The sequence below is a fragment of the Mustela nivalis genome (assembly GCF_964662115.1).
Source record: "Mustela nivalis genome assembly, chromosome: 9".
Classification (NCBI taxonomy): Eukaryota; Metazoa; Chordata; class Mammalia; order Carnivora; family Mustelidae; genus Mustela; species Mustela nivalis.
The window spans coordinates 100,188,587-100,204,676 of NC_139028.1; the positions used below are offsets into that span (position 1 = coordinate 100,188,587).

The 16,090-nt window shown below is 47.9% G+C and overlaps 1 protein-coding gene across 1 annotated transcript in view; it reads left to right on the top strand.

Annotated features, from left to right (window-relative positions):
* Window positions 1–16,090, top strand: part of EXT2 (exostosin glycosyltransferase 2) — a 140,007-nt gene that overhangs the window by 21,213 nt on the left and 102,704 nt on the right. Inside the window, exons 5-7 of the mRNA XM_082684033.1 lie at window positions 8,407–8,602; window positions 10,404–10,543; window positions 13,232–13,325. Coding sequence (XP_082540159.1) covers window positions 8,407–8,602; window positions 10,404–10,543; window positions 13,232–13,325 — 430 coding nt within the window. The remainder of the gene's footprint in view (window positions 1–8,406; window positions 8,603–10,403; window positions 10,544–13,231; window positions 13,326–16,090) is intronic.

The window sequence follows — 16,090 nt, forward strand, 5'->3', positions numbered from 1 at the left end:
TTCACTATCTTGATGGTGTCCTTTGATGCACAAAAGTTTCTCCTTTTGATGAAGTCTGATTAATCTATTTTTCCTTTCTGTTTTTCTATTTATTCTATTTTTCCTTGTACTTTGGGTGTCATAAATAAGAAATCCTTGATTAATCCAAGATCACAAAATTTAAATCTGTGGTTTCTTCTCAGAATGCTTTAATTTTAGCTCTTAGATTTTGGTTTTTGCTCTATTTTGAGTTAATTTTTTAAAAAAGATTTACTTATTTCTTTTAGAAAAAGCGAGAGAGAGCAGGAGTCAGGGGAGGGGCAGAGGGAGAAGAGAATCTTCAGACTCCCTGCTGAGTACGGAGCCCTGTGTGGGGCCTGAGCTCAGGACCCAGGAGATCATGACCTGAGCCGAAACCAATAGTTAGATACTTAACCGACTGAGCCACCCAGGTACCCGTTTTGAGTTAATTTTTACATGTGGTGTGAGGTAGGAGTCTAACTTCCTTCTTTTACCTGTGGATATCCAGTTGTCTTAGCAACAGTTGGTGAAAAGACTGTTCTTTTCCCATTGGATGATCTTAACATTCATGTTGAAAGTCAACTGGCTATAGGTATATAGGCTTATTTCTGGACTCCCATTCTTGTTCCGTTGGTCTGTGTGTCTGTCCTTATGCCAGTACCACACTATCTTGATTACTGTAGCTTTGTAGTAAGTTTTTAAATTGGCAATGTGAGTCCTCTAATTTTGTTCTTTTTTTAAGATTTTGGTTTTTGTTTTGGTCTATTCAAGGTCCCTTGAATTTTGACTACTTTTTAAATAATGCAACTTGAGTAAATATAGGTAAAAAACAATTTAAACTCTTTGTGCTTATATGACTTCAAAATTAAAATAGATTTACAAATTAAATGCAAAGAAATGTACAAAACTAATAATATTCACATTAACAATATGATAGCTGAGGCTTTTTCATTGAAACTGGATTGTGTCTTTTAAGGTGAATAGAATTAATTGTGGTTTTGGGGGTTTGGCATGCCTATGCTGTTTGCCTGTGGGGTGGTGATGTATTTCTCTCTACCACTTTTTATGTTTGAGTGACTAGGGTGCTTCCCTTTAGCATATTGTGACATCATTTATCTTCATCTGATACAGATTTTTTCCCTACCATTTCACTATAAAAATATAATTATAAAATTTATAAAATTATAATTTATAAGTTTATAAAAATTATACAATTATAATTTCTAAAATTATAATATAAATTATAAAAATCTTAAAGCCAGAGAACAGTGACAGTACAGTGAGTATTTGTATACCCATCACTTAGGGACTGCAGTTAGCATTTTACTGTGCTTTCATTATACATGATTTACATTTTAAGTCTTCCTATCTTCCCATTAGCCCACTAAATACAAACTTGGATGTTGAAAAACTCTTAGCAGTATTATCATTAAATATGAACAAAAATATGCCTGTACCGATTTTCTTTTGATCATCAAGATGAAAATACAAAATAATGCTTAGAGAAGAGACTGGAGAAAAAGATATAGTTCAATGCTGTGTTTTCTTTTAATTAAAAAATTTTAATTTAAATTCAGTTAATTAGCATATAGTATATTATTAGGTTCAGAGGCAGAGCTCAGTGACTCATCAGTTGCATAGAACACCCAGTGCCTATTACATCACATGCCCTCCTTAATGCCCATCCCCCAGTTTCCCCATCCCCCTAACCTTTTCCCTTCCAGCAACAGTTTGTTTCCTATAGTTGAGTCTCTTATGGTTTGTCTCCCTCTCTGATTTCATCTTGTTTTATTTTTCTCTCCCTGCCCCAATGCTCCTCTGTTTTGTTTCTTAAATTCCACATATGAGTGAGATCATATAATTTTCTCTCTCTGATTGATTTACTTTACTCTGTAATACCCTCTAGTTCCATCCATGTCATTGCAAATGGCAAGAGGTCAGTTTTTAATGGCTGCATAGTATTTCATTGTCTATCTATACCACATCTTCTTTATCCATTCATCTGTTGATGGACATCTGGGCTATTTCCATAGTTTGGCTGTTGTGGACATTGTTGCTATAAACATTGGGGTACACGGGCCCCTTCAAATCAATATTTTTGTATCCTTTGGATAAAATACCTAGTAGTGTAATTGCTGGGTTGTACGGTAGTTCTCTTGTTAACTTTTTGAAGAACCTCCATGCTGTTTTCCAGAATGGCTGCACCAGCTTGCATTCCCACAAGCAGTGTAAGACGGGTCCCCTTTCTCTGCATCTTCGCCAACATTTGTTTCCTGACTTGTTAATTTTAGCCCCAGTGCTGTTTTGAGACTAGATTTCTGTAATGAGAAAGGGTGACCTGTGTGAGTGAGCCCAGCTGGTACCCTTTGGGGAGGTACAAGTTTCTGTCGCATATCTAGGATCTTAGTTTGGCATATTTACAGAGCACTAGATATAATAGATATTATAAGATAAATACATTATAGTAGATATTATAAAACTACAATGGTTGGGAAAAGTCAGTTGAACTTAGAAAAATGATTTTATTTCTCTACTTGCTCCTTCTGTGAACATTTACTTAAATTTAAGTCAGTTGTGTGGTTTTTGAAAGTTGTTTCTGAACCTTTTGCTTCCCCCCCCCCGCCCGAAATTGTTCTGAAAATTGTTTAATTCAGTTCACTGAAGTTCAGATCAAACCTTTATTGAAGGCCTGTTAGAACCAAGCATTGCTAGGCTGGTGGTTCTCAACAGGGGAAGGGGTTGATTTTTGTCTCCCCAGGGATATTTGGCAATATACGGACTGTTGTGAGTTCAGGGGCATGTGTGCCAGGGGTCCCCGAGACCACCTCCAGTTTCAGTGATCTGCCAAGAAGCTCAGGACTCAGCATATAGTCCCCCTCATGGCTATGATTTATTAAAGCTCAAGGGGACAAGGCATAGTCAGCAAAGGGACAAGGTACACGGGAAGGAGTCCAAGGTAACAGGGTGCAGGCATCAAGGTCCCCCCAGTTGTGTCACACAGTCGCTTGGCATGTGCTTAACTCCCCCAGAACGAGTGGCCACAGCGTGTACGGACTGTGGCTCACCAGGGCACTCATCAGAGACTCTGCGCCCCCAGTTTTCATCGAGAGCTAATCACGCACAGTCTCTGCTTGGCGTGTGCTAATGTTTCAGATTTGCAGAAGGAAAGAGAGTGTTCAACATAAACCATATTGTTTATACAGGCAGTTTGGGCACAGCAGCCACTCTTACCAGTTCTGGGGAGGGCAGGAGCTCCCCTAAAACAGAAGTTCCCATACACTAGCCAAGTGCCAGCCTTGCAGAGGAGAGCAGTTGGACCTGCTGGGCTAGCGCTGTTTTGCATGGAATGCTCCTGGCATCTAAAGGGTGGAGGCTGCGGGAGCCCCGAAACCTCTGCAGTGCCCAGGGTGCAACAGAGAACTGTGGGGTCCCCCTGACATTAAGCTAGTGGGGAGGAAGCCCAGGTGAGGCTTTGAGGGAGCCAGAGAGGGTCAGGGCCATCCCTTCAGCTTGGTGGCCTCTGGGAGTTTCTGTTCTTGAAGACTGCTTGAACTCTGCTCCCTTTCTTATCTAATCTCTTTAGTATAATCCAGCTCTAGGCTAATTGCTTTAGGACTCTTCCTTCCCTTCAGATGTGACATAGGGACACTGAAAAGCAAAGATTCAGCTAATAAAACAGAGGAAAACAAACCACCTCTGAACAACAAAAATTATTTTCAGTCGTTTTCTTCCAGAGATTGAAACTGCCGTGGTGGTGGCATTTTCTTAGTAACTTAATCTCCCTAGTTTTTATGTATCATTAGACTGGAAATTAAGATCTCCAACTAGATCACTGGAGGTCTCAGGCTCTGAAGTTCTCCATGCAGTAACTGGGGGGAGGACCAGTAAATCTGCCGAGAGGGGGCGGGTGGCGAGGGGCTGCCCGGGGCACCCGGTCCCTCTGCTGACTGGTCTGTGGATTTCTGCCACTGGCCGGACCCACACTCTGCTTTCCTCCAGCTTGCAGTTTGGCCCTGAGGTGGTGGTCTTTCTTCCTTCCTTCCTTCCTTCCTTCCTTCCTTCCTTCCTTCCTTCCTTCCTTCCTTTCTTTCTTTCTTTCTTTCTTTCTTTCTTTCTTTCTTTCTTTCTTTCTTTCTTTCAATTTTATTTATTTATTTGACCGAAATCACGAGTAGGCAGAGAGGCAGGCAGGGCGGGAGGAGGCTCGGGAAGCAGGCTCCCTGCTGAGCAGGGAGCCCGATGTAGGACTCGATCCCAGGACCCTGAGATCATGACCTGAGTGGAAGGCAGAGGCTTAACCCACTGAGCCACCCAGGCGCCCTGGTGTTTCTTTTATAAGCAGCATGCCCCTCTCTCTCTGAAAGAAAGAAGAAGAGAAGAAGAAAGGGCAAAAAACGGCAAAGGCAGACTCCAGACTCCTCGTGCTTTCCAGGCACTTGGGAGGAGGCAGTGTGGGTGACCTTCTGGCCGGACCTTTGGATTTGTGGCTGTTTGTGAGAGCTGCTTTTTGAGGGAATTCCCACATCTCTTGAGGGCTCCGCAGAGTAGTGAGAGCTTTGTTTTTATTTTTATTTTAAATCTCTCCCAATCTTTTTTCAATGGGAAGCTGAGGATTGTTGCTATTGATAGCTTCTTCTCACAGCTGCGCTGGGCTCAGCTGGAATTCTTGTCATTGTCTCTCTAAAAGGAACCAAATCGGGAGTTCACCACTGTTCCTATTGAGGGAGACTTCAAGTTCTCAGCATGATTTTACTTAAACTTAGGTTTCAGCGCTGCTGGGAGGAAACATGAAAGTCCTAGCTAGTAATTTTAGTCCTTAAAAGAAAAACAAATCCACCTTACAGTTTTGTTTGCTTAAAACTAAAACGGGCACACTCCCTCAGCCATCTGTCGGGTCAGGGAGAACGAGCATGCGAGCCGGGGGAGCCGTTTCTAGACTCCTGTGCACATCTGCACAGTCATGCTGAACACGGAGTAACGGTAGAGTCGGGATCCAAGGATCCTGGCGGCCGAATGTCTGAACGAGAACTTTGTTTCTCACCAGGGGGACTCAGCCGGAGGCCTTCTTTCCCCAGGAGCGTCTTGAGCTTCGGTATTTCTCTCTGTATCTGGGTAGATGGAGAGTCTTGATATTGACTGTGTACACTGAAAACCGTGAGTTCACATCACCATCTGCAGATCCATCCAGCACCGGAGCGCTGCTCTGGTCTCCTCCCATTGCCTGTTTGTCGCTCTGTTCTCCGACAGGGAGCGATCTGGCTCTCATTTATCCTCAATATCTTTACTGATTTGCTCAGCCCTCTTGCGTGTAACCAACCAACCCTGCCGCCCCTGCCTCCATCTCCCCTCAGACCCTGACTCCCCCACATTGTGCTCCCACTGCTGTATTCTCCCCACTCGCCCCAGGACTTACCCTCCGCTGCCTTCTGGGGTTCCAGCACCCCACAGTAGGGTGCTGGTACTGTTGCTCTCACCCTCCGCCCAGCACGGTACCCTTTTCAGCCAGTCCAGGCTTTAACACTCTGTCCTGGGATTCTCACATGCCCTCCTAACCTCACTTGTTCTTCAGCGTCCCCCTGGGTTGCCATGGCTCCTTTTATCCCTGCCCCCAGTGCTGAAACCTCGGGTACCCCTTCAGGGCTCTCATACGCTGCATTGGGCCACCTCCCAGCTCTTTCCCAAGTAGACGCTTTCACCCTAGAAAGGCTTCAGCACTCTGGCTGGGCCATTTCTGGCCCCACCCACGTTGTGCAGTACAACTCTTTTTTCTTTCTAGAACTCCAACCTTCTGCACCCTTCTACAAGGACACCTTCTGGGGTATTGGCATATCTGTTCTTATTCTAGATGGTGTAGAGCATCGCCAGCTTTATGCTAGCAGCTCTACTTGAAGAGAAAGTCTCCAGAGACATCCAGCAAATACCAGTACCCCATGAGATCCATCACAGAACCAGTGTCTTAGGAATTGGAAAAACCTTTAAGGTCCTTCAGCTCTAACTTAATGTATGGCTGATTTCATTATAACTTGTTAATGAGAAGTTTTCTGATTTGAAATAAAAAAATTTCCAAATAGGTTTCATTCTTAAGGTGGTTTTAAACCCTGCTTGTCTTGCGAGTTTGCCTGTAAGTCCTTTCTCTTGTTTAAACAGACCAGTTTGATTGCAGAAATACTTTGCAGGGAGATGGTATTCACTTGGAGGTGATCTGCCAGTGCTCTAATGTGTGATCTTCCCATCACCACGGCATCTCTCTGTGAATTAATGCTTTACAAGAGAAATATTGCTGAGGCTCAGGGAATAGAATCCAAGAGTCTGTTTCAGTGTCTAGAGGGACTACTTTTAGCTATAAATATTCAGCATATTGTTCAATAAATCGTAACTTAGGGGGAAATTGTGCAGGATGAGAGGAACCAATCTGCGCAGCTGATCCAGACTCACTCCCTGATAGGTTCTACTCCATGTCTTTCCTACCTCCACCTACTTTCCCCTGTCTTCAGGGTCTGAATGACCGTCAAGGGCAGCTCTATGAAGCTGACCTTTCTGTGATGGGAGACATCTATATTTCTGCTGTTAGGTGCCCTCTAGCCACATATGGCCATTGAGAATTTGAAATATGGCTGGTCTGACAGAGGAGCTGAATTTTAGTCTAATTTACATGGCCTCCTGTGGCTACTTGCTTTCTCAAGGATTTAGGGAATGTGCCCGTCCCTTTCTTTCTTTCTTTCTTTTTTTTTTTTTAAGATTTTATTTATTTATTTATTTGACAGACAGAGATCACAAGCAGGCAGAGAGGCAGACAGAGAGAGAGAGAGGAGGAAGCAGGCTCCCCACTGAGCAGAGAGCCCGATGTGGGACTCGATCCCAGGACCCTGAGATCATGACCTGAGCCGAAGGCAGAGGCTTAACCCTCTGAGCCACCCAGGCTGCCCTGTCCCTTTCTTTCTTAACTGGGATGGGGGAAGTACCTTTTGCTTGTAGCTCAGCCGCTTAAAGAATTACCAGAAGAAAGGGTTCTGAGAATTTGAAGGCCATCTAGCTGTGGGGATGTGTTGCTGTGTTTTCTGGAGTTTCTGTAGCTGAGCTGGCTGGAAAGGGGAACATTCCCCTTCTCCACTCATTGCCTTGTGTGTTTGGGACCTGAAGCTCAGTGCTGGGTAAACCATGATGACCTTTTCAATCAGAGAATGGTTGTTCTTCAGCTGTGGATGTATGGGTAAGGTGTTCTTTAGCTACAACCTCCAAATAAGTATAAGAAACCTAAAAAAATTACTGTTCCTTTCTCCCAGTGCAAGAAAAAAAGAAAATAAGGAAGTGAGAGAGATGGGGTCACAGAGTATAGGTTTTGGTTCTTTCTTATGTGCAGACTTGTATCCGCTTGTCTGATGGCATTGTCTATGAGAGGTACCGCCCCCCAGAACTTTCCCTGGTTCAGACCAGTGGGGGGTAGATTCATGTGAGTACTGCTTCTAGGTCTGAGGGGTGTTTCACTTCTTCCTGGAACCTGCTTTATATTATTCATTTCTTTGATGGTGAATGCTACTGGTCCCTCAACCTATGTAGTGTTTATGCTCCGTAACCTCTCTGCCCTGTGGGAATCTTGCCTTCTAGGAGAGAGTTCCTTACCATCTGGTCTCCCCCAGAACTCCCCTTTGACTTCTGGCTTACTAAATTTGTGTTCGTGTATTTTGTCTCTTGTGAAGATCTCAATGGCCCTAGACCCATGGAAGTCCTTTCTTCACTCCGTTTTCTTTTAGACATCCTTGCTACTCAGATGTGAAGACTGGTTCCCTCCTTTGGTGAAGATAGTTTTTTCCACTCATTATTCTCAACACCAATTCAGTCTTCTTGTGTGCGGGTGGCCTTGGGGATGGAGGCTGTCTTCCCTGCAGCACCTCCGTAGGCCAGGGAGGCCATTCAGTAGCCGGAAGCAGTCCTTCACCTTTTCTGGTTTTACCCCCGGTGCTGCCCATTGTTTCCCTCTCTTCCCATCTGAAGGATGCAGCCAGCTCTCAGTTCCTTTTCATGTTAGATACCTCAGCCACGACTCATGGTAACACGTTGGTGTTTCTTCCAAGTAGACAGCCATTCAGCTTCTCTTTTTCCATGCACATATGGATTTCTTGCTTGCTCTCCAAGCTTGGCGTATTACAAGCGTTTCCTCAAAACCTGAAGAACTTCTCCCCAGTCAGATCTTCATGAAGGCACGTGACTGAGCCAGACCTTAGGTTCTCACGCTGTATAATACTGTCAATACTGACCAATGCCACAAAGGGCGATTGCCCAGAAAATTGAGACCTGCAAAGACCCGTGAGAACCCACTTCCTGCCCTAAATCGAACGTCCGAGTGTGTCCTACCCTGACCTGCGGGCCGGCGGCAACGTTCCAGTCACGCTTCTTGCTCTGTTGCAGTCCCCGGCGGTACTTCCTGCTGTCCTCTCAGATGGCTGTCCACTCCGAGTACAGAGAAGACCTGGAAGCCCTGCAGGCCAAACACGCGGAGTCGGTGCTAGTGCTGGACAAGTGCACCAACCTGTCAGAGGGCGTGCCCTGGGTGCGCAGGCGCTGCCGCGAGCACCAGGTCTACGAGTACCCCCAGGTGCTGCAGGTGAGCGCCCCTGCGCCCGGGAGGGAGCCCTTCCCGAAGCAGTATGCCCCCAGCAGAAGGCCTTGTTCTCCCTGTGTTGCCGGGGCATCCGCCCCAGGGATGATGAGGACGTAGCCCCGCTCCCTGGCAGCCACGCGGGCCCTGAGGAGTGGCAGCGGCCGGCCTTCTGTGTGTGCAGAGCTGTCTGGCCTCTGAGTGCTCCCACTCCCATTGGACGCTCGTCGCCCTCCACAGCCGCAACCGCCGTGGGCTTGGGGAGAAGTCATGTGGCCAGAGTGGGCAACCGTATTTCACTTTTACCCCTGTATTTGTAAGCCCGTCCAGAGAGATCGCCTGCTCGAAGGGGGCAGCCTGTACCCTCCGACGTGCAGGCCCACGAGGCCGCAGTCTGCTTTTCCTGGGAACGGAAGGTTTTCATTTTTTGTCACTGTTTTGTCTGTTGGCATTTTGCTACCCTCGCCATGTCCTTCCTACTGGTAGCATGTCCTTTGCCTGAGTCGTGGCCATGCCACTGTTTCCATACGCCCAGGGAAGAATAGTCCTTTGGGGGATATTTTAAGCATAAGTAGGATGCTTGACATTCCAGGGGCAGGGGGGGCGAGGAAAGGAGAAAGTGAGTTTTGTTCCCTGAAATATTTAAAATAGTTCAAGGAGAAATAGCAAGGAGCTGGTGTGGTCCTCCCCCACCCCCCCATCTCCAAAGAGAACTGGGCCATGCTGAGATTGTTAAAATACTTTCTCTCAGAAAGTGCTGCATCTCCTCTGGAATGTCTGACTGATAACGGTGGTGATGTGAGCAGGAGTATTTATAGTAACCTTTGTCTAGACAGGAAAAATGGTTATCAGCACGTGTGTCCACATCTGGATGCCGACTCCTCGGGCAGGCCGAGCTGTCCACCTGCACCCCTAGGCGCCATGACCAATTCTCTTCCTCGGCCCCCGCTGCTCTCTCGTGTATCCCTGGAGGATTTGGAGTTTTTCTTTTTTTCTGAGCTTTCCTTTTCTCTAGCTGTAAAGATGAAACTGTGTTGTTGTTGTTTTTTTTTTTTTAATCTTTTTTCTTCCTCCCGAGGAGGCAAACACTGGGAGAAACTGAGCATTAGAGAGAGAGTTATTTCTTATTTTGGCTTACCTCCTACAACCGTTTGTTCTCTTGTACATCTGTCATTTTCTGAAATGTTCCCCACATTAACTTGGCTTGAGGGAAGGAGGGGAGAAGCAGTTCTTTGAGACTTTGCTTTCTGTTTGATTTATTGTTCTAAGAGGGACACATCTGTATGTTTTCAGAGGCACCGCATTCATGACATGAGTACCTGCTATGTACAGAGCACACTGCTCGAAGCCACGAGAAGTAGAAAGATGAAAGATGAAAGTTGATAGCTTCCTTAGGGGGTCTTCTAGAAAGCCTGAAATGCCCAGACAAATAATTCTGCTATGAGGTGGACTGAGGTCAGCCCCCGTGCCACAGTGTGTTTGCCTAGTAGACTAGGGCTGGAAGAAACCCGGCGGAGGGAGGTTCCATCATTGAGTTCCCAGAGAAAGGCTGGGACATTGGCTCTGGACATTTCAGATGCCACCAGTAGCAGCATTGAGGTGACACTGAAGAGTGGAAATACCAAGGACTGTGGCCAGTTAAGCTTTCCAAGTTCCCCCGGTGTGAGCTTTCATCTTTTCACATTCCCTGTCAGGACGTCTCGGTAGTGCTTGGCTTCAGCCCTCTGGAGAACTGCGGGGTCCGTGGCGATCCGAGTGCATCAGCGAAGCTGGTGTGTGACCCCCACCTCTGCTTGCGTTCCCGCAGGAGGCCACGTTCTGTGTGGTTCTTCGTGGCGCTCGGCTGGGCCAGGCGGCACTGAGTGACGTTTTACGCGCCGGCTGTGTCCCAGTCATCGTTGCAGACTCCTATGTTTTGCCTTTCTCTGAAGTTCTGGACTGGAAGAGGTGAGTGTTACCTTCTAATAAACTTTATACCAGTGGTTCTGTGTGTATTAGATTTCGAAAGTCCTCTCAGTAATTGTACTGCATACTGAGGTTGGAGAACTCTTTCTGTAGATTGTTTAGCTGTATTTTCCGTCAGAAGAGTTAGTCGGTTGGCCTAGAGCAGAGGTTCACAAACTGAGGCCTTGGGGCCAAATATGGGAACCTGCCAGGTTTTGTAAATAAAGTTTTATTGAAACACAGCCACACCCACTGACTCACAGATTACCTCCCGGGCCGTTTCTGTGCTACAGTGACAGAGCTGAGTGGTTGTGACAAAGAGGATATGGCCTACAAAGCCTAAAATACATACTATCTGGCATTTTACCAAAGACGGTCAGCAACCTTGGCCAAGAGCAGTGGTTCTCCGCTGTACCTGCACCGTCTGCTCACCTGAAGGACTTCAAACAATTCTTGGGCCTCCCCCTCAGGAATGCTGCATCTCAAAGTTCCTCGGGTGTGATTTGTAGCCACAGTGGTGAGCACTGCCCTAGAGACCCTGCAGAGCTTGCCTAATGTTACTAGCTGGAGGGGGTGGGCCGCCACGTGCGTGAGAGCTTAGAGACCTGCCTGTGCACAGATGGACACGCATGGGCCCTGCTTGGTTAGGCCTGCCACTGCTGTAAGGGACAGAAGGGCCCTCTGGTCTCACGTTGTTTCATTGCCCTAGGACTTGGGAGGTTAAAGATGGTTGAAAATTAGCTCCCTTTGTGAATACCTCTGAGGCTTGACTTTGCCTCAGATACTTAATTATCTTCTCCTCTCCCAACTGTTCTGATATTTCTGTTCTTGTCTGATCACCATAGCTATTTGAATAATGCAAGTAGCATTCATTCTTCTGTACCTCCATTCATCTCATGGTTATCGGAAAGTCTCCTGTGAATACTGCAGTCTCTGCTCTTAAAGAGACTGGGATCTCACAGGGACAAACCAAGCATTCTAATAACGTGTGATGAATGCTGTAGTAGATGCTTGCACAGGGGGCGGAAGCCCGGACAGAGGCTCATTCTGCCTGAAGGATGAGGCTGTATACTTCTCTTTATCCTAGGGACGTGCTGAGCCACTTCCAATCATTTGAGTGTCCGTGGAGACATTTGTTGAGGGCCCTTTACTTTTGAGGTGCTGTGTTAGGTACGGGGATATAAAGATGGTCAAGGTCAGACTTGCCTCTAGGAAGCCCCTCACCTAATGGTGGAAGATGGATAGGTAAACCAGCAATGGCGGACTATAGAGGCAGCCAGGCTGGGTGGAGTAGGAGGAGAATCTCAAGGAGGCACACACCATTGCCGGCAGTGGAGTTGGTGAGGGCTTCATGGAGGCAGTGACCCTGAGCTGAGGCTGGAAAAATACTCCTGTGAGAATCCAGACCGGCTTGGGTCATTGTAATTATGGGTAAGTATTGGAAGGGCTCTGGATTTGGAGCCAGAAGGTCGGGTTTCAGGGAGCCAGCTCTCTCACTGGCTAGCTTTGTGATCTTGCCAAATCATTTCTTTTCTTCCTTCCTTCCTTTGAGCCTCAGTTTTCCCATCTGTACAGTAGATGTTGTGGACTTACTTAACAGATATTTACTAAGTGCCAGCTGTGTGTGCGGGACCATGGACCAGATGCTCAGGGGTGCTAGGAGTGGATCAGGCGTGGTTTCCATCCTAACAGGCTAGTCTTGCTGGGGTGCGGCTTTCAGATTGTAACAAGTTAATTGGTACAAAGAAAATGGGAAACCCTGCAAAATGCCCCAACAGATGGGTGATCGCTGAGCCCTCTGTCTCCCTCGCCCGCGTGTCTGAGCTGTGGCTAGTCCTGTCGGTGGCGCTGTCCTCACCGCTTTCCCCAGCGCTCCCACTGGATTTTGCGACCGTCTCCAGCTGTTTTTCTGCTCCTGCTTTCTGCAGTTTCTTCTAACACTTTGGGCAAAATGACCCCACTGGCACTGAATCAGGTCATGCCAGCTCTGCCTAAGACTGTCTAATGGCGTTCTCTCTCAGTGAAAGCCACGTCCTTACCACAGGCTCCAAGGCCCTGTGTGCTTGCTGTGCCCCGCCCTCCCGTTTACCTCCTGGTTTTCTCCGTCTTCGTTACTCCAGCCACGCCAGCCTCGGTGCTGTTGCCAGAACATTCCCAGCACGCTGCTTCCTCAGGGCCGTCTGCCTAAAATGCGCCCCCGCAGGTGTTCTCATGGTGCTCAGCCCCGGCCTTTGTCCGATTTGGTCGCTATTGTAATCCCAGCACTGGCACATGATAGCGGCTTCATAAATGGGTGCCAAGAGTGGCCTTGAGTGGGTAGCTAAATGACAGAAGTCCTGGTTTGTTCAGAATGGGCAGGGAAGGAAAAGAGTACACCAGGGAGTAGGACATGTACACCCACAGACCCCAGGGAATGCAGAGCATGGTTTGTGGAAGCATCTGGAAGGGCCCCAGCATGACTGGAGTGCACAGGTGGCAGGGAGGGAGGACACGCAGCAGGCTAGAGAATGCTGTCGAGAAGGTAGGCCCTGAGGAGACGGGGGAGGAGGAGGAGGAGGACCAGCCCTCTGCAGAGGGAATGCGGGATGAGGGAGGGTATAGTTTCCTGTTCCGGAGAATGAGGCGGCTGGATCTGCAGGGGTCCTTGTGCAGAGGGCCATGTGTATGTGATTGTCCTGCTGTCGTCCCCAGAGCATCTGTGGTTGTGCCAGAAGAAAAGCTGTCTGACGTGTATGGCATCTTGCAGGGCATCCCCCGAAGACAGATTGAAGAAATGCAGCGGCAGGTAAGAGGCCGGGCAGCCCTGCTGGGGGGTGACGTGGGTGGTCTGGAGGGTGGCCTGCCCTGTGCAAGATACACGTGGACAGAGCTGAACATGTAAGCGGGGGTCATCGCTGCAGCCGGATCGACCCGCTGACCTGAGGGGAGGAAAGTGGGCTCAGGTGAGTCACGTTGGATGAGGTTTGCGAGAGTAACTGTCGGAGGTGCACGCGCTCCCAAGGGGGATCCTCTGTTTTTATGTTTTGGGGTCATCGTGTAGCAGCGTGTGCTGGATGCAAAACTGAACCTGTTTAGATGGTCATTTTCACAGCAGGTGATAGTTGTGACTACGGTAGCTCAGGAAGTGGGGACATTTCAGGGTGATACTTCTGAGTAGCTGCTGAGCAGAATGTTGTCCTATCAGCCGGCCAAGCTTCCCGATCCCAGCGGCCTCCCTCACCAAGCGGTGCTCCCTGTCCCCCGGAGCAGCTGGCCTAGGTTCCCAGTCCTGGCGGCCTCCCTTGCCAAGGGGTGCTTCCTGTCCGCCAGAGCAGTGACACACCCCTGCCTCACTGTCCGGTTTCTCTTCCACCTCCTGATGCCCCTTCCCCTAGGCTGCTGTCCACGGTCTGCAGCATGCCACTCGGGGCCCTGGATAGTCCTGCTTCTCTTTCTTTTCTCTTTCCCGAAAGAAATTTAGTTGGGCTGAAATGTCAAGTAAGTTCAAAAAAAAATTAAAAAGACTACCCCAGATTGGTACTGTGCTTGTTTCTTTTCTGTTTAGTAGATTCTTAAGGTTTTTATTCTTGTCAAGATTACCATTGTAGGAGATGAGCAGGAGAGAGGGTTGGGGGAGTCTCTGTGCTAAGTCCCTCATCTTTGCCCCACTTGGGGTTCCACCGCAGATGACCTCGGGGTTTTCTGCACTGATTTTCCTCAGTGGCCATGTGGGCCTGGAGAACTGGCCACCACGCCTCTTGCTGCTCCTCAGCTTCCGCATCTGGTTGCTTCCGCTCATCTCCCATCTTCTAGAGCTTAGAGTGACTGTGCCTTCATTTTTAAAAATTTGTCGTCATCATCATTTTAGGGTTTTAGGAGGCAGGGGAAATTAGCGGATCTGTTGAGTCTGCCCTGTTTATGACTTTAAACCACGGAGACGACCACGTCCCCTGTGCTGGTGCTGCTCAGACTGCCTGCGCCTGTGCCATCTCGGCTCGGCACCCACTCTGCCCGCGGCCAAGGACTCGCCTTCCATGGACCTCAGCAACCTCATCTGTAACGTGTGTTGGTGTTGTGATAGGAAAGCAAATTACAGGGGCCCCTGGGTGGCTCAGTTGGTTAAGTGCCTGACTTTGCTTCAGGTCCTGATCCCTGGGTCCTGGGATCGAGCCCCACTTCTGCCTCCCTGCTCAGTGGGGCGTCTGCTTCTCCCTCTCTCTCTGTGCCCTCTTCCTCTCCCTCTGTGTGCGCGCTCTCTCTCTTCAATAAATAAAATCTTCAAAACGAAACAAAACAAGCCACAGTTGGATTTTAGCCTCCCCACTGTTTTTTCCAGAGCTGTTCATGTTTATTTTAAGTGTTTGGGCTTCTCAGTTATTACTTGGCCACTGGTCTTATCTGAGTTTCAATTTAGAAAATCCGTCTGGAGATCTCTAGATTCTTCATCTAAACCTACAGTTCTTACAAGTTGTGGAGGAGAAACTGTTCCTTTTCACAGAAGAACAGGCCTGGTGTCTGAGCTCTGGGTGTCTCTTTTACGGCATCATGATTTATTAATGTAACCAGGAAGAGAGTCATCTGCCAAATCAGATACTATCTTAAGATTCCAGTATGACAAGGCCAAGTAGAAAGCTAGCACCATCCTGCTGGGAAGGAGACTCATTGGGTTTTCGGAGCCAAGCTCCCATGACCAGCCTGTGGAATGCCATTGTTGCCCAGAGACGGGTGGGGAACCACAGGTCTGAGGCAGGCACAGCTGGGCGTTTCTGAGTCTGGGCTCCGAATCATAGAACTACTGAGATGGAATGGATAGACGTCATTAAAAATAGAGTACTTTGAGGTTATTTGGGTTCAAAGAGATATACTTGGAGTCAAAAGACTTGGATATGAACTCTGGTTCTGTCCCTGGGAGTTATACCACAGTGATAAGTCACCAGAACTTACCCGGCTTTCATTGCCACCTTTATGAAATGGTGGATTTATGATATGGCTAGATCCTCTCTCCTGTTCCATTCAGCTATTTAAAAAGTCTCTGAGCCTCTTGTCCTTAGCAAGCATATCACCGTCCTTGACAGCATGAATGACCGAGTGGCTCTCTCTGCTGCATGCTTCTAGGCCTGAGGGCCAGTCACCTCCTTGGGTGGTGAGTGCCCCATGTTGGGTCAACTTGGATAGAAGGGCAGTCTAGGCACTTGCCTACCTCCTTTTCCAAGTTTTCCTTTGGTCTTCTTATGTCCCTCTTTTTTTTTTTTTAGGATTTTATTTCTTTATTTGACAGACAAAGATCACAAGTAGGCAGAGAGGCAGAGAGAGAGAGAGAGGAAGCAGACTTCCCACTAAGCAGAGAGCCCGGTTCGGGGCTTGATCCCAGAACCCTAGGAACATGACCGGAGCTGAAGGCAGAGGCTTTAACCCACTGAGCCACCCAGATGCCCTCATGTCCTTCTTCTCTGCTGCTTTCAGACCTTCTGAAGCACTCCACTGCCGTGTTCTATGGAGCTCCCCTTTCCCTGAATATTCTGTGAGCCCAGAACAGCCTCTTCTCCCAATCTTAGACTTCTAGATTGAGCT